This window comes from Gordionus sp. m RMFG-2023, chromosome 2, assembly GCF_954871325.1.
Source record: "Gordionus sp. m RMFG-2023 chromosome 2, tfGorSpeb1-WG-v2, whole genome shotgun sequence".
Taxonomy (NCBI): Eukaryota; Metazoa; Nematomorpha; class Gordioida; order Chordodea; family Parachordodidae; genus Gordionus; species Gordionus sp. m RMFG-2023.
Window position 1 is genome coordinate 39,522,032 of NC_088776.1, and position 24,419 is coordinate 39,546,450.

The window sequence follows — 24,419 nt, forward strand, 5'->3', positions numbered from 1 at the left end:
ATCAAGGTGCATCTCTTTAGCCAGTTATCTTTTATCATATGTTCCACATGCCCAAACCATCTTAATCTATTTCGTCCCTCTAACCCTGAATTCACAGTTAGCGCGAATAATACAAAAATACAGCATATTTTGTATATCTCGCAGCGAATTCGCGTTAATTATGAATAAAGGGTAAGACGGGATCACCTAATTGACTTCAGAAAAAAATATGGTTCTTGCTAGATTCGAACCCAGAACTATCGGATCAGTAATCCATGCACTCAACTGACAAGGATACAGACGCTATTAAAAAACTAAATTTGTTTGTTTTTTTGGGCAATTTATTTTTTCAACCTTAAGACCATGTCCTAGGTTGGCTAAATTTGGATACTTAATTGCTTTTTAGTATATGCTAAAATAATCGAGGACACCCTCTTTTGGTTTATTTTAAGTATTTGGTGGCCTTGCTATTTTTTGCATTTTATTCTCGTTTTTTTGGTTATTTTTTTTTCATTTTTTCTTTTGCTTTTTGGGCTATTTAATCGATACTTAAGAGAGCTAAATGGCCTGCTAATTAGTATTGTTAAACGGCTCGTTTTTAGCCGATTTTTAAAAACGGATAACTCAATATTCCATCCAGAAAAATATTACGCAAGCCTGAAGATTTTGCTCATTGAAGGAACAAAGATCTATACATATATTAACAAAATCTCGAGGCATAGGCATAATTTTTCTTGCTAAAATATTGAGATAGCCGATTTAAAAAATAGGCTCAAAATGAGCCGTTTAACAACACTACTGCCAATAAGTATTACGCCGACCTAGGACACAGCATAAGTCATTTTTTAAATTTAAACATCTGATTTCACCAGAATTTCCATCACGTATACTTACCCTATGAATTTCAGACAATTTTACCATGAACTTTTGAACTTAATATAATTTATATTCTTTTTTCATATATTTTAAAGGTTAGCGGCAAAATTGTCTACAATACATAAAATAGGTATTCTAAACATGCTGAAATACATTTTTGGTAAAATCAGATTTTTAAATTTAAAAAAAGCGTTCAAAAAATGATTTAAAGTTGGAAAAATAATATATTGCCGCTAACCTATATAAGGATAAAATTATGGCGATATCTAATTTCAATAAAACACATAAAAAAATCAATAAAGTTCATCGCTGCACATCATTAAGGCATTTTTTTTTCGTGAAATCCTGGTTATAGAGGTTGTAGATTATTAAGAGTTGAAATTAATCTTATAGTTAGAACTAATTACATGTAATATCTTTAAAAACATTAGACTGATACTCAATGCACTAAAAATGGGAAGTAACTGATGCCATTATAACTCGATTTGATCATATAAAACCAAAAAATTTTGCATATTATTATAAATTTTGTTTTTATGTTTCTGAAAGCCCTACTCCATTTATTTTTATATTATCGAGTGTAGATAATAAAACGCTCTCGTTTATGATTTCATATTAACATTACGATTGTCAGTCTATAGTTGTTATCATATTTAACCATCGCATTAATTATTTCACGCATTTCATTATTCAAAAAAATAACAGATGGTTCTAAGGATATAATCCGAACCGTGAAATTGCAATGAACCCTTGTAATTTTTTTGGAAGCTTAACAGAAGCGTTTAATGAAAGTTATAAATGCTTACGAACTAGATTAAACCGATTTATCATAACGGTTTTCTTAATTATATTTAATTATAATGATTAACAGCCTCAGCATTATTTAAATATATATTTTTTTAAATAGTATAGTTTGCGTTACTTAATTTGGTAATTCTTATTCAAGTTAATATTTTTTTTTAAAAAATCTAATTTATTCTTTTTGTTTAAGATTAATATTTTTATTAGTGTTAATGGGTCATTTTAAAAAAAAATACGTATTATGAATAATTTTTTTAAAAAAATCAAATCTTACAAAACCGGAATGAACCGATATAAATTTCTAAATCGAAATACATCGATATATAGTTGATCAAGATTATCTGGATTTTAAAATGTTAAAAGTTCCAATAAATAACAAAAAATATTAATATCATTTTGAATTTTGTTTTCTTCCAAACATTGCATGTTATAAACGAGTAAATTTTTTTGATATTTAAAAAAAAATTATTTTTGCAATGAAGAGGTGAAAATTGTTCTATGCCTTAAACAAAAATTTTCCGATAAGGACAAATTTTTTCATAAATACTTAGAACCACCTTAAAAAATGAGTACAACAGTGATTGCCCTAAATTCTAGATTTAGTCTTAAAATTTTGGGCTTAGACAAATCTTTATTTATTCAACATAAATAAAATTTAAACCTACATGTTTTATTAAAGGTCGATAAAAACTACAAAATTGTATTTTCAAATGAATTCTATGGTTGGTTTAAAATGTATTTTTTTGTCAAACCATTAAGTGGAAAACAAACAAAATAAATATGACGAATAAAAAAAATATCTAGATGACAATGTATAAATTAAATAGACTAATCAATCACCTGTTTGTGAATGTTAATATGAAGATATCTTTTATTCCTTTTTTAAATAACAATTTTACTAATAATTTACATTATTGTAATCATAGAAAATATAACTCATATTTAAATAAGTTATGGTTCAATAAGCCTGTTTCTAGGGTAATATGGAATCTCTAAGGAAACAAACTCTGAAAACTAATTATTCATAATATTGATATTCTATTTAAAGGCTTGTAACCAGGAATTTTCTGCAGAGGGGGGGGCATTTAAAAAAATGTTTTGTCATTTTTTTAACATTTAAAATTTATTGTGCAGATTCATATTAAAACCGATTAAAAAAATGATAATTTCTGATTACAAATTATTTTTAACCAAGTTAAATATAGATATTAGGTTGGCATGAATTCATGCTAAAATTAATTTAATAGATTAGAACGTCAAACCATGAATATATACGATAAAGTTTATTGAAAAGTAACAAAATAAATTTTAAAAAGTAAAATATACCAGAGTTGTTCAAATTTAGTTTCAAATGTAATTGTATGTGGGGACCGAAAACCGATAAATATGCATCCATAAAAAATGTTTCCGAATATGGATATAATATTTTTTTTTAAATTCAATTTTTTTTTAATAAATATCACATAAGGTGAAAGGTGATGCACTGCACCTAATGTTAAAATTGGGAATCTAAAACTCTTAGCAAAATCCTCAATACTATGCATGTAAATTAAAAGATTCACAAATAATTAAGGAAAAATTGCCTGAAATTCACAAGATAGGCAGCTAGAGTTGTAAATATTCTTTTAGGTAGCGCTTTGTTAAATATTTTTTTTAGATTAGCTAATAGGCTACTTAAACAAAAGTAGCGACAGCGGTAGCACGCTCTCCTTTTTTAGAGAGTAGTTTAAAATATAATAAATTGCTACTATAAAAAAATAGATTTATTATTTAATAATTAATTTTATATTAATATTAATTTATAGTTCAAAAAATGCTTTAAAAAATCTAATTTTATCAAGTTTTTAAAATATAAAACGCCGCCAATAGAGATAGACATGGAAGATAATTTTAAGACAAGTGATAACCACATTTCAATAAAAAATGATATCATGGAATTGCTTTTCTACAAATTTGAAAATATTTTGGACTTAATAAAAAATATTAATATAGGATTTAATATTAGATGCATAAAATAGTAAAGGACTATATCGTTCAATAAATCAGGCAGCTTTTCAACTTAAATAAATATGAAGGATATTATTCATAATTTTAATAGAATTAGAAGGTCCACACCTAAAATTTCAGCGAAAGATATCTCGATAACATTGTCGTAGGTACTAGAAGAGGGTATATCCAATAAATAAAATTTAATACAAACTAAATTGATTAATCCTACACCATCAAAACCAGGTGTTTATAAATTAGCTGATAAAGTCATAATAATTTTATAATTGATATAGTTCAGCCAATTTCCTTGGTCTCTAATTCCTTATTTATCAATATGATAATATTCATTTGATACTAAAATATTCTGCTCACAAAAGTGAATGGCAAGAATTTTAGAGAATTTTCAAGAGGCCTCTTATATCTTCACAACAACATGGGACTAATGAAGATATAATAATGTATTAATGATCTGATCTTTTATTAACTTAATTGGAAGGAGCAGCTAAATAGGCTATTATTAGCTGATAAATCGTCTTGACACATTTTTAAATCTAAAATAATCATATGAACATTTTAGATATTTTTTCCATATTTATAAAGTTTAGAAAATTAAATATCACATTGCCCTCATATTTAGTAAGGCAAACTTATACTTACTGATCCCCGCTCTAGATAGCGATGATTTTTTGTATTGACATGCAATATAATACATGTATTTTACATGTTTGAATTTGGAATGTTAACTTTATGGATATGATAAAATATTTTATAAAAAATTCAGTTGGGTAAAAAGAAGCCAAAGCTTTCTTAGCGCTCTACATTCTTGAAAATATAACAGTAGCGCTAGCGCGATATTTTTTTGCCAAATAGCGTTAAAAATAGCGCGCTACTTTCGAAAATAGCGTTTAACAGCACTGGTATATGTGTTGTAATAAGGTCTTTCGAAATTATAAAAACGCAAGTAAAAAAATTTCGTTTTTAAAAAATTACTAAAAGCGGGTCAATGAAGCATAGTCCTAAATTAAACCCCCTATATAATATAAATATCATTAAACTTTGTTTTGTAGAAACAGAGGTGGGAAAAGGTGTTTACGCCATTTAATTAAAATTTGCGTCATTTTACATCAATACCGTGGTAATAAATTTTTTTTAAAAAAAACTACAAATTTCTATATGCTACATTTAAAAAAACAAAATAACATTTTTAAGCCAAATTATTTAAAAATTCAAATAGATCCTCAGGCAATGATTTATATCAAATTTGTCATTTATTTTCACCTTTAGAATGTTAAATATAATTATTAAAACAAAAATTATTTTAATTATTACTATATTAAACCTATTATTATTGCTCTATGATATATTTATTGCATAATTATAATTTTAGTATAAATTAATTTAACTAAATATAATAAAATCAAATAAACCGCTAAGAGGCGCAAATTAAATTATAAAAATTGTATATTATAATTAAAATTAGACTAGCTACCATTATTGTTATTTGAAATCATTAAAAGCCTAAAAACAATTATTTGTATAAAATAAATCCCTTATAAGTTATCTACGTCATTTTGGAAAATTAACCTATCCTCAAAATATTTCAAAAGTATGATTTGAGTTACTGATTGGCAAAAGTTTATATTTAGTTCAAACATTAAATTTAAATATGATACACCTTTTTTTGCACTATAAGCTGATTAAAATGAATTATTAATATAAAATGGCTTTCTAGCTTTAAATTTATCTATAAACTAACCTATTCCTGCTTGTCCAACGACCCAGGAAAGACGCAAAAATAGCATCACACCCCATATATTGAGAAGGCATCTAACCTATTTCATATGGTATATATTTGTAAAATTGTTAAAAATGATCATTAACACTAATAAAAAAAATTTTTTTAAAAGGTCTACATAGAATTGATAAAGAAAATTTTATCTATAAATTTTATAATCGAAAAGAGCTAATGTTTTCGAAGCAATGATGATTTTCATTTTATATTAGGGTAAAAAATATTAATAACAATTTATTAAGCAAAGACCAAATTTAATCCATTTTTTTTATATAAATTAAATCTAACACTAAGGTCTTTATAGTAAGCGCGCTTTGTTATCGCGTTACATTATTAAAAAATAAAGCCAATAAATAGGTAAAATTTATAAATATGGAGCGTTATGGTGATAACGCTGTGATAAAATTTTAAAACATATGTTGCGAAGCTTTGCCAAAAAATATGCGATACGATTATAAAAATAGCGAATTCGATAAAAAAGTATAAAATTTTTCTTAAATATTATATAAAGTTGCGCAGGCGCGTACGCAGGAATTTGGTCTGGGGGGGGATAATAAAATTTTTTAAGAAATATTATTGTTTTTTAAAAATATCAAGCATAAATTTATTAGGACTAATAACTATTTCTAATACACAATTTTAAATTTATGTGAATTATAAAAAAATTATATGTAAAGAATCACTTAAATGACCCAAAATAGAGATTTGAATTTTTTGAGCCTTTACACAAAAAGTTTCATAGGAATAATTGTATTTTATATGTTATATATTTACAATGTAAAATCCAATCTTCGCTGTGATTGAGCTAATTTTTCAATTATCTCATCCTTGCTTGTCGTCAAATGCCTATGAGTATTCAAAAGATCCATACCTTTCAATCTACTTTAAGATGTTGTACTTCTTGGTATGTTTTTCAGAGACCTGCAAGCCCGGCCCCCGGGCTGGACAGTATTTTAATTTTTTTAAATATACCCGGGCCGGAAATTTTTTTTAAAAACAACCAAGCCGGGCCTGAAAATTTTATTTAAAAAAAAGCCGGGCCGGGCCTGAAAATTTTTAAAAAAAAGCCGAGTCGGGCCTAAAATTTTTTAAAAGCAGGCCTCTGTTATTCTTCTTAAAAAAGAAATTGTTCTCTCATTAGTTTACTAATGGGAAGAGTTTATAAACCCTTTTAATACATTGGGAATTTAATCTAAAATGTGTTTGGAATAATGCAGAGCATCCATAGCATTTTTTGGGACTATATCAACCATTGATAATCTTATAAACATAATTATTCAGTTAGTAAGGCAACATAAGATACTTTAACATCTTCATAATAAAAATCTAACAAATATTTTTTTTTCTATCACCATCTGAAAAAGGTTGGGAAGGCTTTTGTGGAAGTAATATTTGCAGATTAGTAAGTGCTGCATGATGAATTAAAAATTTATTTATTTGGGTTATAAATGTATCTGTATTTAAGATATACTCTTCTACTGATACTATATTAATGTTTTAACGATGAGCTTGCCTTGCTACAAGTCGAGGGAGACAAATATTAAACACGTATAGCTCTGCTTTTGACTCAACAATAAAATATGAAATTCTTCATCAACATTAGCCCTAATTTATTGAGTTCTGATAAAATGCTCTCCGCTATTCTCATTTCTTAATCAAGTCAATGTCATGTTTTTGAAAAGTAATACTTAAAATAGTTGTATAATTAAATAATACATTCTAATGAGAAATAAAATTTGGAATAAGCATTGAATCCAATAATTTTCTTGCTTCTGAGGAAATATTTCTTTCAGGCCATTGTGATATTTTAGTAATAGCAAATAATTGGCTCTTCTAACTCCTTAAAAGCTGTTACTGCTTGATGGCAGAGACTCTATCTCGTTGGACAAGGTTGCAATTTTTTTTTCCCTGTTGGATAAGAAGTTTTAGAAATAATAATTATTTGACTAGAAATTTGAAAATGGTAGATAAATATTACGCCACTAAAAATTTGAAAATAATAAGTAAATATTACGCCGGAAAACTTGAAATCGAAATTAATTGATAAAATAACTTAGGAGATAAATGTGATAATAAATGTAATTAATTATATATTTAATATGAGATACGAATAAATATTAACAAATATAAATTAATATAAACAATAATATTTTTGAAAAATATATCCGGCATCTGCATTTTTTGGCTTTGGGGGGGGGGGGGGGGGGGGTTTGTCCCCCTGCCCCCCCCCCGCTGCGTACGCCAATGACGCTGCGTTAAATAACGCAAAGCATGAACAAAATGCATTTACTATAAATGCAGCGTAACCCACACCTTTATAACCTTCTTAATCATGTTTGATTTCAGAAAAAAATTATCGACTAAATAAATATTTAATTGAAAATGGATACTGGGGGGGGGAATATTTTGGTGTCGGTTAAAATATATCGTTATAATCGGGAATAAAACTTTGCACGCAATTGAAAAACAATCTTATATATAATACATCACAAAATTTTGTTATATTTACCACAACACCCTTGATCCAACCAAACTTCGGACCTTGAGATATTCCCATTTCTTTCTCCGATTCTATGTCCCCAATCTCCTTTTCTTCCTATAAGTGTAAATAAAATTTATAAAGTATATACTATATAAAAGTCAGCGCAAGGGGACAATTGTTATAAGCAACTCATAACAAATATAAAGGTCAAATGTACTAACTAATTTAATTATTTCAGATAAATGCATATATATATTTGTTTGTAATAATTGAATTACTAAAAAAACTAATCTTATGAGTATATTATGTAGCGCATAATAAATCCAGGGCATTGATCCCCTTGAATATTAGACTATTGTAATTAAATATTATATTATTTGTATTAATAAACCATTAATGTATTTAGCACATTTTTTAAATTAATCAGTGGGATTAAATATCTTATCTTAACGATAAAACTTCAACCAAAAATTAAAAAAACATCGATAAAGAACAAAATAAACTGTATTTTACCATTTTATTTTGTTATATATATATACGCACCTTTTCCCTATGTAATTTGATTTTCTAAAATAATTTTAATTAAAAATTTTTTTTATTAAAATCTGCTGTCTCAAAATTATAAATATTAGATTATAATAATTTAATTCCTGTTTTATAAAAAAAAATCGACTCCATCTTCTCACTGGAATTAAAATCCTAGATATGCTACCAAATACATTTATCTATAAATTGAAAGGTGAAGGGCACGTAATCAAAAATATATTTGATTTTTTCCCTTAAACATTAAAAATTCAAGCATGGCAGTAATCGAGGGAGGGGGGGGGGTCATAGCTAGTAAATGGAGAACTGATGTACCAGATACAAAATTAACATGAATTTAAAAATATTAAATTGGGCTTATTTTCACTAAAATATTATTATCCTAAGATCAATTTCTATATAGTACATATTGGGTGATTTTATATCAAATAGAATAAATGAAACTTAGTTGTTGGTTATATATGTAACATTTATATATAAATAAAAATTTAAAAGCTCTATTTCAAGTGCATCAGGAATTATGGGCTCCTAAAGTCATATACAGATGCGATCTCGGTTTTAAGAATTTCAAATTACTCGATAAATATTTGGTTTAAGTGTATAAATAAATTTTATATTTTTTTAGCCTTTAAATTTCCTTTAAGAAAATATAAGAATAATTTCTAAAAAATTCTACAATATCAATTTATTTATGGTAAGTTATTTTGAACGAGTCCCATTCTGTGAATCGCCAGATATGTTATATTTAAATATTAAGAATAAGATATAATAGAAGAAGTTAGAATTCAAATATCATTTTATTTTTCATAATTTTGGGAATAAAAAAACTAAATATAGAAAGGCGATATCGTTAAGAAATAATTGCCAATGAAATTTTTTTATATAAAAATAAGCACATATTACAAATGTTTTGAAAACGAACGCGTTCGTGAACGAAGTTCGTTTTTTGAAAAAGATGATGAACGCCGTTCCTTTTATTTTTGACTTGAACGTGAACGCGTTCCTTTTTCATATTCGTTCAATTTTGGAAAACCTTAATTTTATTCATTTTAAAACAAAAAATATTTAATTTTTTAAGAAAAAGGGTAATTTTTTTAATCAGCTGTTTTCTTTATCATATTTAAATTTTTTTAACAGCCACTATTTCTGTCCTCAGTTTACTAATTTGAATATTATTAAGCATCTTTATTGATACTTCATCATCCGATTCTGAAAATTCAATGAATTAAGATTATTATGGCAAAATATAATAAATATTTAACAGAAACACTTATATGCAATAAACTAATTCTATCTCCTTACCAAATGTAAAATGTGTCAAAAAAAATAATATCAGTTTTAAAATTCTCAAGTTCTAATCTAAAGAGATACTTTATTTATTCATTTATATAATATAACTATAAATATCCTGTTAATAATTTATTTTAGATTGTTGCTTATTAAATTATTAAAATAGATAAAAAGTAAAAATCATTAAGTATTATATATTATACACATAAATATAAAATAGTTAATATCTTTTTTAAGATTTATATTTTTTAATGTGATTATTTGGAATTTCGTTTATTATTATTAAGTTATTTAGGGTTTTATTTTTAAAAGTTAAACCTGAGATCTGCATTGGGCGGGGTTTCGGCCCGTCCGCCCATCTAAGTGGGCGGGCGGATGGGCGGGTAAAAAAATTTTCAAAAATGGGCAGGTGGGCGGGTTAAAAAAAATTTTAAACTATGGGCGGACGGGTTAAAAAAATTTGAAACTCTGGGCGGGCTGGGCGGGCGAGTTAAGAAATTTGAATAATGGGCGGGCGGGTAAAGGAAATTTAAAATAAACTAAAAAAAAATAATTGTTTTAATGAACTATAACAATATTTCTTTTTTTATTGTACCAATCGTTTTTTTTTAAGTGGAGAACATTTACCTAACTATAGTAATAAACACAACAATAAAACTTTTTTCTTAGAATAAATAAACATTTTATTAAAAATTTCCTTTTATGGGAATGTAATAAAACTTTAAAAATTTCATTTTTTGGGGTTTGCAATCTGCATTGTATTATTTTATTTTAGTAATAATTGTTTATCTTTTTATTTTATTATATAATATATAAATTTTATTTTTTATAACATAATTTTTAATAAAAAAATATATTTTAATTTAATTTTTATTTTAAAATTTTATTATGAATAAAGAAAATATATCTAAAAAAATAAAAAATAATTTATATAAATTAAAAGAAAATTCAGATAACAATAAACTAAAATCTTCAATGTGGAAACAATTTAAAATCATTTTCGATGAAAATGACAAAAAGCTAGATTGGATTCGCTGCAATGATTGCGAATCTATCTATAAATATAATAACAAAAGTGGCACATCCTTCTTCTTTCGTCATCAATGGCAAATTGTGAAGATTTGATAGGTAATAAAAAAATATCCTGATATTTTCAAAGACAATTCTCAATTAAACAAAACGATAAAATCGGGTCTAATCGCCAATTTTATAGAATATTGCGCTAGAGATATTAGGTATTTTAATTTTTATTAATTTATTCTTTTATCTTTATTTAGGCCATTTCAAGCCGTTCAAGGACCAGGATTTGTAAATATTTTACAAAGATTTTTAGACTTAGGGGCCACATATGGAAAATTGGAAGCCGAAAAAATTATTCCTTGCCCCACAACCGTTAGCAGGCACATATCCAAAGTTACTGAGGATCTTAAGGAAATATTATTTCCTAAAATTGGAGAAATGATAAAAAATTCTATTTGCTGATGTACTACAGATATGTGGTGCGAGGATTTTACAAAAACCGATTATATATCTTTATCAATCCATTATATACAAAATTGGAAATTAGAAAAAAAAAAATTTTTTATTTCAAAATTTCAAAAGGAAAAAAAGACGGGAGAAAATATTCTTAAAGAATTATTAAAAAAAATTTTTAAACTTGGTGTGCCCCGAGAATACTTTTCCAAACTCATGTCACCGATTAAGGAGCAAATATTAAAAAAGCGTTGGAAGGGTAAATTTTTTGTTAAATTTTATCAAATTGGTAGATATTATAATAATTTATGAGAGATTCTGTTCTGTATACGCCTAAATAAAAACATTCATATTTAGAGAACTATATTTTCCGTTTATTTTTTTAAATATTAGATTTAATAGACTAAACTGTTCAGCACATATGTTGAACACAATTCTCCGCAATGCTTTCCAGCCAACTTTTATTTTGGGAAATACTCCTGACCTGAGATTAATAACATTTTGATCACTGCAAAATCGTTGACCACTTATTTCAAACAAAGTGGTAACATAAAATATCTGAGCAAGACGTTAAAACAAAATATTGATATAAGATGGAATACAAAACATAAGATGCTACAAAGCATTTATATAATGTATGATGAGATTTTATCGTTCTTACAATCTCGTGATATGAGTGAAAAAATGGGATCTATGGGAAAGGAAGGTTTAAAAACACTGATAGATTATTTGGAGCCATATAAAGATGCAACTAATGTTCTTGAGAGCGACTGCAGGCCTACACTACAGAACGTTCTTATATGGTATAAAAATTAGTATTTTAGGATTTATGCATATCATTTCATTATTTATAAAAAAAATAGGTATAATCTTCTTCTACATGAGCTTAATCAAATAAATATGGATATAACGGGAAAAACAAATTGTGAAAAAGAAATAGATTTAATAAAGAAAAGAGCTAAAAATATTATAATTGAAAAATTTGAAATCCATATGCTTCATAAAATTTCAACATTTTTAATACCAAAGTTCCTACAAATGAGGATGTTGACGTCGGAAGAAATTAATGAAGTAAAAAAACATATTGAAAACATGTTGGATTTGATTTGCATCGAAGAATATAACATCGACGTGGATGAAAATCTGATTTTATCTCTTTCCCCAAATACAAAGAGAATCAAATTAAAGGGTATTAATAAATTATAAAATCTATATTAAATGCAATGTTTGAAATAAATAGCATCCGCTTCAAAATTAAACCCCAACATATGGGAGGATGAGGTTGTTACAGAGGAGAGTATTGTACCTAATGACATAACAAAATATTTAAATCTTAAAGTAACCAGTTTTGATATGTATAATTTAGCAAAATTTTAAGTTGCATATTACAATTAATTTAAATTTTAAATTACTTTATTAAATTTATTATTATTGGTTTCACTTTTATTTTAAGATCTCAATTGAGGAAGAGGATATACTTCAAACGGATATCCTACTTTGGTGGAAACGATAAGAAAGAGATTTGCCAAAGCTATCAAGATTAGCAAGAAAAATATTGGCAATTCCTGCAACTAGTGCTTCTTCCGAACGCGGATTTAGCATTGCTGGAAGATTTTTAGAACAAAGAAGAACGTGTTTGAATCCAGAAAATGTCGATTCATTATTATTTTTGCATTATAATTACATATAATATTATTTTTACATTTATATTTTTTCCATAAATATTCAATTTGATCAAATAAATTGTCCATAATTTACATTGATTATTTTTATACTTATATTAATTTCCTAAATTATAAACTTTTTGTAGAGGAGTAATGAAATATTTTTATTAGATGCTTAAAAAAATGAAAGAATGACCATAATTAAATTTTATAAGCGGGCTTGGGTTAAAAATTTTTTATAAATAATGGGAGGGCAGGTAAAAAATTTTAAACTAATGGGCGGCGGGTAAGGAATTTTAGACAAATGGGCGGGTATATATTTTTTGAAAACTATGGGCGGGCGGGTTAAATTTTTTTTTAAATATTGGATGGGCGGGCTTTTGGTCCAAAAACCCGCCCAATGCAGACCTCTAATTTAAACATAATTTAAAGTAAAAATAAATTTATATATTTTAAATTATATATGATATTTATATACATTTATTAGTAAGAATTTTTTTTAATAAACAAAAATATTATTTTCTTTACTTAAAACCTGGGGGCCCCTACAACGGGGGGGGGGGGTCCGAAGCAACTGCTTCAGTAAATTTGAGTGGGGGTACTTTTTTTTACATCCATCATGATCATGTGATTTCTGGTTTATAAATGTAATAATAAGACCCCCCCCCACTACTTAATATTTAATTTAAAATATTGACGGAAATTTTGGTCGATGTTTAGTAAATTTTATTTAATATCTCGTAACCAAGCCTTCTGGGGGAACAGGCAACAAGAAGGCAATATGATGGCCCTTATTAAGCTTATTGCAGATTCTGAACCTATACTAAAAATGTATATATAGCAAAATGAAGAAAGAAAAAAGGATAAAAAAAATAAGGGATTAAAAACGAAATTATATTCAAACCTATTATCATATAATGAAATAACATAAACATTCTCATTGAAACCATGAAAAATATGGTTATAAAAAAAATTCAAAATGAGATTATTAACAGGTGCTTTTCAATCATAGTTGATGGCACATACGATGTTTCGAAATCAGAAGCAATAGCTTTGATAGTATATGTTGAAAATAGTGAGACGCCGAAGCCTGTTGAAAGACTGATTGACATATATTGTACGGGAAATACCAAAGGTCTCGATATAAAGAAAAATATAATATCCAAACTTGGCTCGATGAATTTACCCCTTGAATATCTAGTTGGGCAAAGTTATGATGGCGCCTCAAACATGAGTGGAAGAATCAATGGTGTGCAAGCCTTGATTAGAGCAGAGGCGCCAAAGGCAGCTTTTATTTGGTGTTATTGTCATCGATTAAATTTAATCGTTATTCAATTATGCCAATCAATTAAAAAACTTCGAAATGTTCTAGGAATACTAGATGAGATTTATGTCTATTTTAATGGTGTAAAAAGATATGAGGTACTCAAAAAATTTCAGTGTAATGATCTGAAAAAATCGCAACGATTTCTACGCGTCAAGAATACCACTCGGTAATAGTTCCTTATTAATTTAAATTTTAAATATTTTTTTTATTTAGAAGCTGGCTATCGTCATATAAAGCTATTGTAAATTTTTTTCAACTTTATGATGCCTTGAGGGCAGCTTTAACAAATTTAAAGGATTCTGAAGATCCTGCCACTTCCACTATGGCTAGTGCTATAGTCTTTAGAATAGAAAAATTTGATTTTATCTTATCACTTTGTATTTTGGATAAAATATTGTTGATAACAAGTTTGGCTTGTACAAAATTGCAAACCATTTCGAAGGATATAGGGTATGCAATAAATCAAATTCAATTGGCAAAAGATTGCTTGATTAATTTGAGAAGTATAATATAAATTATTGTCTTAATTATTTTTTAATCTAATAGATAATAACAGTGAATTTTTGGATGTTTTTTCAAAGGCGCAAAATTTTATGAAGGAGAGAAATCTACCTTTTGATTTTGAAAGTTCTAGACTTCAAACATTACAATCCAAAAAGGAGAGGTATATATACTTTCATCATTAAATATAGAATTTTTTTTAGCTTTAAGTGTTTTATGCTGCACTCGATATTATTATGCATTTTAACGAAAGATTTAATGATGATTCAATGAAATTTTTACATCAAACATCATTTTTTACGCCAAAGGGAATGGCAGAAAAATCAATTATTAAAGAAGATATCGAGGATATCTGTGAATTTTACAATTTAAATTCAAGTCAAATTTTCGAAGAAATGTTGAAGTTTAGAAATATTTATAAGATGGCCATAATGGGGAATGTAATTATTACTCATGACCTAGAGGTTCAAGAATCTAAAGATTTGTCAGATTCTGAGAATTGTAAATTTATTTAATTAAAATATTTTTACCAATACATTATTTAGCTTCTTGTGATGATGATGATAATTCAGGGACTTACGATTCAGATTGGAAAAACTTTACCTTATCGTTTACTTTTAAATTTTTCTGCTTTCCCTAATTTAAGAATTTTATATAAATATTATTAACCATTCCCACAACCTCGTGTACTGGCGAAAGAGTCATGAGTAAAATTAAATTAATTAAAACATGACTGCGCAGTACCATGAAGGATTTTTTTCTCAATAATTTAACCATATTATCAATGGAAAAATTTTTATTTAAACAATTAAATACTGATGAAATTATAAATTCTTTCGCTTTCTCCTCCCCTAATTTATCTAAAATTAATTTAAAAATAATATTTATAAAGTTATATTTTTTGCATTTTATTTATATTATATATTAAAAATTGATGCAATAAAAATTATTTTTGAAATTTATGGGTGTCATAATTATCATTTTTTCGAAGGGGGGGGGATACTTTTCATCGGGGTATTCTGCTTCATTCGCTCAAAAAGTGTAGGGGCCACTGCTTAAACCTATTAATTTTAAACATGGCTAATATGTGTTAAAAAATATATAGCATTTTATATTAAGCTAAATTTAAAAAAAAATTTATTCGTAAAGTTTTGAAAACGTCTCGTGAACGCGTTCCTTTTTTTGAAAGTGAACTTGAGAGTGAACGCGTTCGATTTTTGTCAATGAACGTTGAACGCATTCGATTTTTTTAGAAATGTTTACAGCACAATATCATAATATATATTAAAAATTAAATATTTATGAAAAATATCCCTTTTTATTTTATCGTAACCCAATATTGTAAATATCTATTGCAATTCCCACGAGGCTATCTATTATGTACACAGCCATAGACTTAATGTGTGCAGCCGATATATGTTACATCTATTATTATCTATCATTTGAATGACTTGTCAAAAATAATTAACATTTATGATAAAAGAGCGTTTATTAGAAATTTTTTTAAAAAATCCTTATTTTTGTGTCTTCAATTTTTTGGAAATCTGTAAAATTTCTTATGAGGATAAGGGCCAAAAAAATAATTTTTTTAAAATCCAGGACTAGCCAGGTTTCATAAATAAATTTTAAATCTCAACCTGATAAGTTAAAATGTCAGTCTGTGAGTCTCTGCTATATTCAACCATATTTAAATACATAAAAAATAATAAATTCGAAAAAATAGCGCCTTCAATATTTGGTTACTTCCAGTAGCGTCACAAGCCTTTACAATCTAAAGGGGTTCAAAAATCATTTTTTTAAATAACCTGTTTAAATTTTTTAAGCTAAAACATCTTCAAAATGACCTTTCTTTTTATTTAGTTAACATTTTTAAAATGATCCTTTTTAAGATATTTCCAAATTTTTTTAGGAGGCTCAAGTCCCTAGCACCCTTCCCCACTATTGGCCACTGGTTTCGTCTACTCTAATTCTTACTTAAAATATTTAAATAACGTTGGCTGGGTGTTAGAATAGTCTATATCCATTTTTTTAAATTGCTTAATGGAGAATTTTTTTAAAAAAAAGATTTCTTGTATGAAAATAAATTCTCAATTATATTTTAACATTTTTATCGAAGATATAATACTAAAAGAATATTATTAGAAATATTTTGCAAAAAAGTGGATATATAACATTATAATACTCAGCCAACGATATATTGATAATAAACATATCTGCTGAGATTCATCATCCCAAAATGAGGTTAGTTCAAAAAATTTCTTTTTTGTTTTTTTTGAAAATATATCGACACCAAAAGAATTTTTTCAAATTATTTTTATATTTTCAAAAAGAAAATTTTTATGGTTACAAAATGTTACATAATATATAGATTTTGAATAAATATTTATCAAAAAATTTGAGATTATTAAAACTGAAATCATGCATGTATAGGAGTTGAGCCCATAAGTCTGGGTTTATATGAGAGAGAGCTTTAAAACTTTGACATTTATTTAAGTTAGACTATATATAACCATCATAAGTTTCATTCGTTTTCAAATATGGTTGATCATAAGTAGTATTTTCAAAGAATAGAATAAACTTAAATGATTTCAATAATTGGAAAATCATATAATTATTTTTAATTGAAATTTTAGACATAATTATGGTTCCGTTTTGGGAACCCAATTATAAAATTGTAATTTTAATTATATAGTTTTTAAATTTTTATAGTGTTTCATAGTATTTTAATTTATTGTAAATTGTAATCGTTTTTAAATCAAAATAAAACCATAATAAAGAAAAATAATCATATAATATTTTCAATTTTCCTCTGAAATAATTTGCAAAAAATTATTCAAAATAAAAAAACTTTAAAAATTTTTGGCAGGACCATAAAAAAACTGGGCCAGGTAAATAAAAAAATTGCAAAAAATAATTTGGGGAACTGTTAAAAATTCTGACCTCTGCAGATCTCTTATAAAAATAAAGCATACACTTTAATACCTTTGGATCAAATAAATTCAAAAAAAAAATTCTGGGATGATTGTACAGTGTGGAACTGGAAGCAATCTAAGAATTGGAACCACAAAAACTTCTCTTTTAAAATTTCTAAGAACCACAATATATTTAAAAATATGCAGAAAATAGTTTTGGTTCTAGAACATCCATTTTTAGCCCAAATTCCAAACTTTGATCCTATATCTATTATAAAATTTAACAATTTATATAAAATTGTAATTAAACAATAATTACTATTTATCAGGCCTGGTAAAATAAAATTAACTCAGTGGATCAAAAATATTTTTTTACAAATCCAGGCTAGGCTTAAAAATAGGAAAATTTTTTATATGCTGGCTGTTTAAAAATTTATCCTTTGAAGGTCCCTGAAATTTTATTTCTCATTATATTTATTTTGTTTTTTGGAATACCCAGGCTCGTAACCAATAGGGGAGGGGGGGGGGATTATCCTCTATTGCAAATTTGTTTGTTTTTATAAATATCATTCCAAGGTAATAAAAATTTCCCCTCACTCCTTTCCTCAAAAATGTATATAATATTTCAATATAAGGAAGAAATTGAAAGAAAAATTAATAAAAGTAAATAACTTTTTAAAATAATGACTATAATTCAAAATTTTTAGAAAAAAAAGCATTTTAATAATAAAAAAAAAATTATTTTTATAAAAATCTAATATAGCCAAAGGCCTACAACAATAAAATTTATGGGGAAATACCTAATAGTGCCTTCCCCCTTAGCAAAATCTTGGATACATATATGGGTGTACCCTATTAACTATCTGATTTAATCAATACAAAATTAAGTTTTACTTCTTTCCCCATGGTTCCATATTCTTCTTCCACCAAACTAATATCACCATGTAGTTCTGACAAACTGGGCCGACCTCCAGTCTTAACATTATCATCTGAAAAGATGTTTTTGTAATGTTGGGCAGAAGGGAGTGTTTCATAAGTAGATATTTTTTTCCGGAAATAATTTTTCCTATCTTCATCTATGAAACCTCTATCCTCAATATCATCTTTACTATCCTCATTATCACTAATATTTATTTCATTCCCTTCAATATGATTATTATCATTTATTTTTGAGTGTAATTGAACATTTTTTTTGCCCCGAATAATATTATCATCATCGCTATATGTGATTCCTTTATTTTTGTTTTTGCCTCGACGGAAAGCACTAGGCAAAGGTAGGGGGCTAATGTCATCTTCAGGTGTATCTTTTTGGAAACTTGCATTTAAAAAACTATGATCTGATGGTTTATGATCTGTGTTTGATGTAGTGAGATGGCTGCTAGATAAATCTGTTAATTTATTGACATTATTGGTAGTTGGATGTTCATCCTGAGATTGAAAAGTTGGGTTGTCTGCTCCTTTCTGAAGTTGTGTCATTAGATTTAAATCATCTCTGTGATTGATAGTTGGGGATGAACTACTACTTTCACCATCATACCTATTTGGTGATAATTTAATAGGATCTATTCCAAAACGTGTTCCATTCATTTTCTGAGCAATATTTGCATCAGCAGTGGGTAGATTCTTTCCAAGTTTTGAATCATTTTGAGATTCAGTATCAGCTGATATTGTATTAAATTTATCCATTATGATAAAATGGTTGAGTTATAAGAAATATTTTATTTTTGTCCTTGTAAAGATATCAGAATTTTTAAAAATAGATAAGAACTAATCTCCAATTTTATAAAAAACATTAATACATAACACAAATCATTAAATAATGTAAACCAAATGAGAATATAATAATTAAATTAAAAGTTATTATCCTTTGAAATCTTAAAACATCGTATTTTTATATTTTCGCAAATTTTTAAAAATATAGTTTCAATAAAATACGAACTTATTGATTTTTAAATAGGGTTTAGTGCTAAATGTTGTCAATGTTAAAAATTACCATATTAAAATATATTTTTGTTAATATATTTATTATCCTTAAATATTATCCTTAAATATTATCCTTAAATATTATCCTTAAATATTATCCTTAAATATTATCCTTAAATATTATCCTTAAATATTATCCTTAAATATTATCCTTAAATATTATCCTTAAATATTATCCTTAAATATTATCCTTAAATATTATCCTTAAATATTATCCTTAAATATTATCCTTAAATATTATCCTTAAATATTATCCTTAAATATTATCCTTAAATATTATCCTTAAATATTATCCTTAAATATTATCCTTAAATATTATCCTTAAATATTATCCTTAAATAGCAATAGATTTTTTTGAAAATCGCGATTTATTCTTAAAAAGATAACGTTTTTATATCTAAGTGTATTCCATTTTTTTAATATTTCAAATGTTTTACTTAATCTAACATAAGCTTTAAATACTATGTTCAGACATGTCAAGATATTTGGAATACATGCAACATAAGTTTTTTTGTATATTTATTATTTTATTTAGAAAATGGGATTGTGTTGTGCAATGGTGTACTGCTTAAAAACTTGGCGGATGGGGGGGGGGGGCTAGTTTGCTATGATTTTTAAATATATTATCAATAAATATGATATATACAAAATCGATTATTTTAATTAGAAATATAAAATTCTTTATTTATGTAATCTTTTTAAAATAATGTAACACCGATCTCCATACAAGTTAAAATATAAATAAATAGGAGTTTAAAAAAATTCCATAAATTTTACATTTCTTTGTTTTCTCTTGGCTGTATTTTTCTTATATAAATTTCATTCGCTCGCGACTATTTCTGTTCTATATTTTGATATATAAATCAGCAATCCATCACGATATCGAAAGTCCATCAATATTTATGAACATAAAAGTATCCACATACATAGTTAAGGAATTTAAAAAAAAATTTATTATGAATATCTTCATAAATATATTTTCTAAGCCAGTTCAATTAATTTGAATCGTTGATGGATTTTTTTTATTGCTTTTGTTAAATCGCCCATCTAGGTTCTTAGGTCAATTTCTTTTTGAATAAAATAAATATCGTAAAGAAATTCTAAAATAAAATTATTTTATTATAATTTATGTCAATTTAGTCTCTTTTTTAACGCCACCCATTTGACAGGATTGCATGAGGCTTTCTAGAGTAATTATATATTGGTTTATTTTTATAAGTTTTGACATTTTTTAATTGTATATTTTGAAATATTAGGGAAATTGAATCGAGTGGCATCTGTAAATATTTATTTACATACAACGGTTACATGAGGGATTTGCCTCTAATGTTTTTGAAGGGGGGTAGTGGGTGTGCATCCGGAGGAGTGGGAGGGGGGGGGGGGGGGTAAATAAAAATAAACACAAAGATTAAACATAAAATAATTGATAAAATTTCTTAATATATTAATAAATAGTTATTTCTCATTCATTCTTAAAAAACATATTAAGTACCCTATTAAAAATCACAAATTTTAGAAATTAATATGGAATCATGTTTAGTTCTTTGAAAATTCAGAAATGTTAATATTAATATATTTTTTTAAATTTAAAATGTTGAAAAAAAAAACATTTTCTTGACTAAAATACGAATCCCTAGTAACTCTATTAAAAATCACGAATTTATAAAATTAATATAGAATCATGTTTAACTCTTTGAGAGGATTTAGATATTAAAAAAATCAAAAAAATTTTAAAATATTTAAGAAACATCTTTTTTTTAACTCTAATACTAATCCTCATGAGTTTCTACAAATCCTCGTAAATTATAGATTATTTTTTAAATAAATGTGGAATCATGTTTAGTAATTTAAAAGTATTCATAAAATGTTAATATTCATTTTTAAAAAAATTAAAATAAATGTGAAATCATTTTTAGCACTTTAATAGTATTCAAATTCATAAAATGTTAATATTAATTTTTTAAAAAATTATTAAATTACTGAAATAATTGGAAAATATTGACTAAGATACACGAATTTCCAATAAAAACGCGAGTTTAATGAAATTTATATAGAATCATGTTTAGCACTTTAAGAATTTTCAGAAAATGTTAATAATTTTTTCGAAACCTAGTATCAATCTAATAATTTATGGAAGGCATTGCAAACAAGGTACGAGTAAAAACAAACTTTTATTGAAAAATTTATATAACTCTTTTTTACAAAAATATATTACACTTTATATACATTTTCAATAATGAGTTTTTGTAAATATTCACAAAATAAAAATAAGGTTTTTTAGTATGTTAAAGACAATTTTTAAAAGACAATTTGTAAAAGGTATTTTGAATATCATATAATATAAAAACCTTCAAAAAATATAAATATAATATGTCATATTCAACATCTCCCCCTTTTTCTAAGTGAACTCTTCCTCCATTTGTCATCTCCTTCATAGCTCCATTAATCATTTGTCGATCTGTCTCGAATTAGTTTGTGCCTACTAGCTTGTTCATCTCGTTATTCATTATCATTTTTATCAATGTTTGTAAATATATATTATGATCAATATATCTCAAATAAAATAATTTTGGAATAATTGAAATGATAATGGAATAAATAATTTATCAGAATCAATCATAAGAATAAGAATCATGGAATATAGAATAATATAATATTTGGAATTGTTTCATTTTATATTATAATTTTTTATTTAATTATTTTTATTTTTAAATTTTACTCCTTTATTTTTCAATTTAAACACTTTTTTTATATCATAATTTCTCTTTAACTTGTTCTTTATAACAAAATTTCTCTTTCTCCTTCCATTTTCAACATACGATCTCCATATCGTACTCCTAATCTCTCTTTCAATATCACGATATTTAATCACCTTTGTTTTAATTTTCTTTTCCAAAGTTTTTTTAAATTTTTTATTAATTATAAAATTTTTTATTTTATTATTTTCTTCAATTTTTATTTCATTATTGTTTTTAATAACTATTATTTCTTCAATTGTTATCAAATGATTTATTTCTTCCAATTTATAAGAATTTATTTCTTTTTTAACATTTAATTTACACAATTCAATTTTATTCAAGTTTTTATTATTATTATATTTATAATTTTCATGCTTTTTATTGTAATATGTACCTTCATTATGTTCCCAAAAACTTTTATCCACGTCCTTCCCAGAATTGCAATTTTGTCATTTTGGACTACAAAAGCATCTAAATTTTGAGTTTTGTCTTCATATCTCACTTTTATTTTAACGATTCCTAGCACCTCTATTCTTCTCCCATCATAGCCAGTCAGTTTCGTATCCGATTTATTCAAGACTTTGATTCCTATCTTTCTAGCAATATTAATCGGCAATATAGAAAATCGTGACCCGGTATTTATCTGCATCTCTACTGGTATATCGTTAAGGTATATCGTAACTTTGTAATCATCAGTCATCATCATCCATTCTATTTACGTCAAATCTGTTCTTGTATGACTGATTATTGTTCTGATTATTATTGTATCTAGGTATGTATCTCGATTCGTTCTGATGTCTATAATATCTATAATTATTTTCATTATATTTGCAATTATCATTATTATTATATCTATAGTTATTGTAGTTATAATTATTTTTATTGTTAAATCTTGTAAAATTATTATACGGTCCTGGTCCATTATACCCCCTATCATTATCATAAACTCTAGGATTATAATTGTTTCTATATCTTGGTACATAATTATTTGTATGTCTCGAATCTTCATAATTATCGTATCTCGGTTTCCACTGATATCTATGTAAGTGCGACTTCATCCCTTTACCGTGCTCATCGTATTTCATCATCCTTAAATTTTTTACTAAATAATCTTCTAATTAATCTATTAATTTTGTTTTATCAATATTGTCTTATTTTAAATATTTCAACATTAAAATTTTATTATATTTTTATTCAATTTTATATTTTAATCTCTTACGTTTTTTTTAGAATAATATTAAAATCATTTTCCATAATCCTCTTTTGTCTAGCTTCACCATGTTTCAGTATAATTTGTAGCGTCTTAATCCGCTGCCACCATGCCACCATAATAATTTATGGAAGGCATTGCAAACAAGGTACGAGTAAAGACAAACTTTTATTGAAAAATTTATATAACTCTTTTTTACAAAAATATATTACACTTTATATACATTTACAATAATGAGTTTTTGTAAATATTCACAAAATAAAAATAAGGTTTTTAGTATGTTAAAGACAATTTTTAAAAGACAATTTGTAAAAGGTATTTTGAATATCATATAATATAAAAACCTTCAAAAAATATAAATATAATATGTCATATTCAACACAATCTATCGGAGACTACGCTAATTATATAATAATTTTAAAAAATCTCATACTAAATTTAACCCATCGCATATTTTTAAAAAATGTTTAGCGTCTTATTTCATTTTTTGTTAAATTTTATCATACATATATTTAATTAAAATAAGAAAACTTAGATTTTAATAAACAAAATTAAATGATTATAAATAATTGTTAGATTTTAATAAAAAAAACATTCCCAAAATTTTTATCACTGAGGCACTCCCGTTTTTGTGCGCATAAAGATATTTTTAGTCACACTAAATTCTTTCTATCAAAGCACTTGATGGCAGAGTGGTTGTTATATTTAATGAATAACAACTATATATTGGTATAATCATTAAATATATTAAAATCCCGTCACTCACTTTAAAAATAATTGTTCAAAATTTAATGTGTCAAAACTTATATCAATAATAAAAGGTGCCCAAAAAATCTAATATTAAATTATTTGATTTCCG

General features: G+C 25.7%; 1 protein-coding gene across 1 annotated transcript in view; it reads right to left on the reverse strand.

Annotated features, from left to right (window-relative positions):
- LOC135923607 (solute carrier family 12 member 1-like) overlaps positions 1–19,495 on the reverse strand; it is a 47,480-nt gene extending 27,985 nt beyond the window's left edge. The window contains exons 1-3 of the mRNA XM_065458452.1: positions 18,524–19,495; positions 7,947–8,033; positions 5,402–5,477 (exon numbers count right to left, since the gene is read on the reverse strand). Coding sequence (XP_065314524.1) covers positions 5,402–5,477; positions 7,947–8,033; positions 18,524–19,315 — 955 coding nt within the window. The 5' untranslated portion in view covers positions 19,316–19,495. The remainder of the gene's footprint in view (positions 1–5,401; positions 5,478–7,946; positions 8,034–18,523) is intronic.
- Between the last annotated feature and the right edge of the window lie 4,924 nt (positions 19,496–24,419).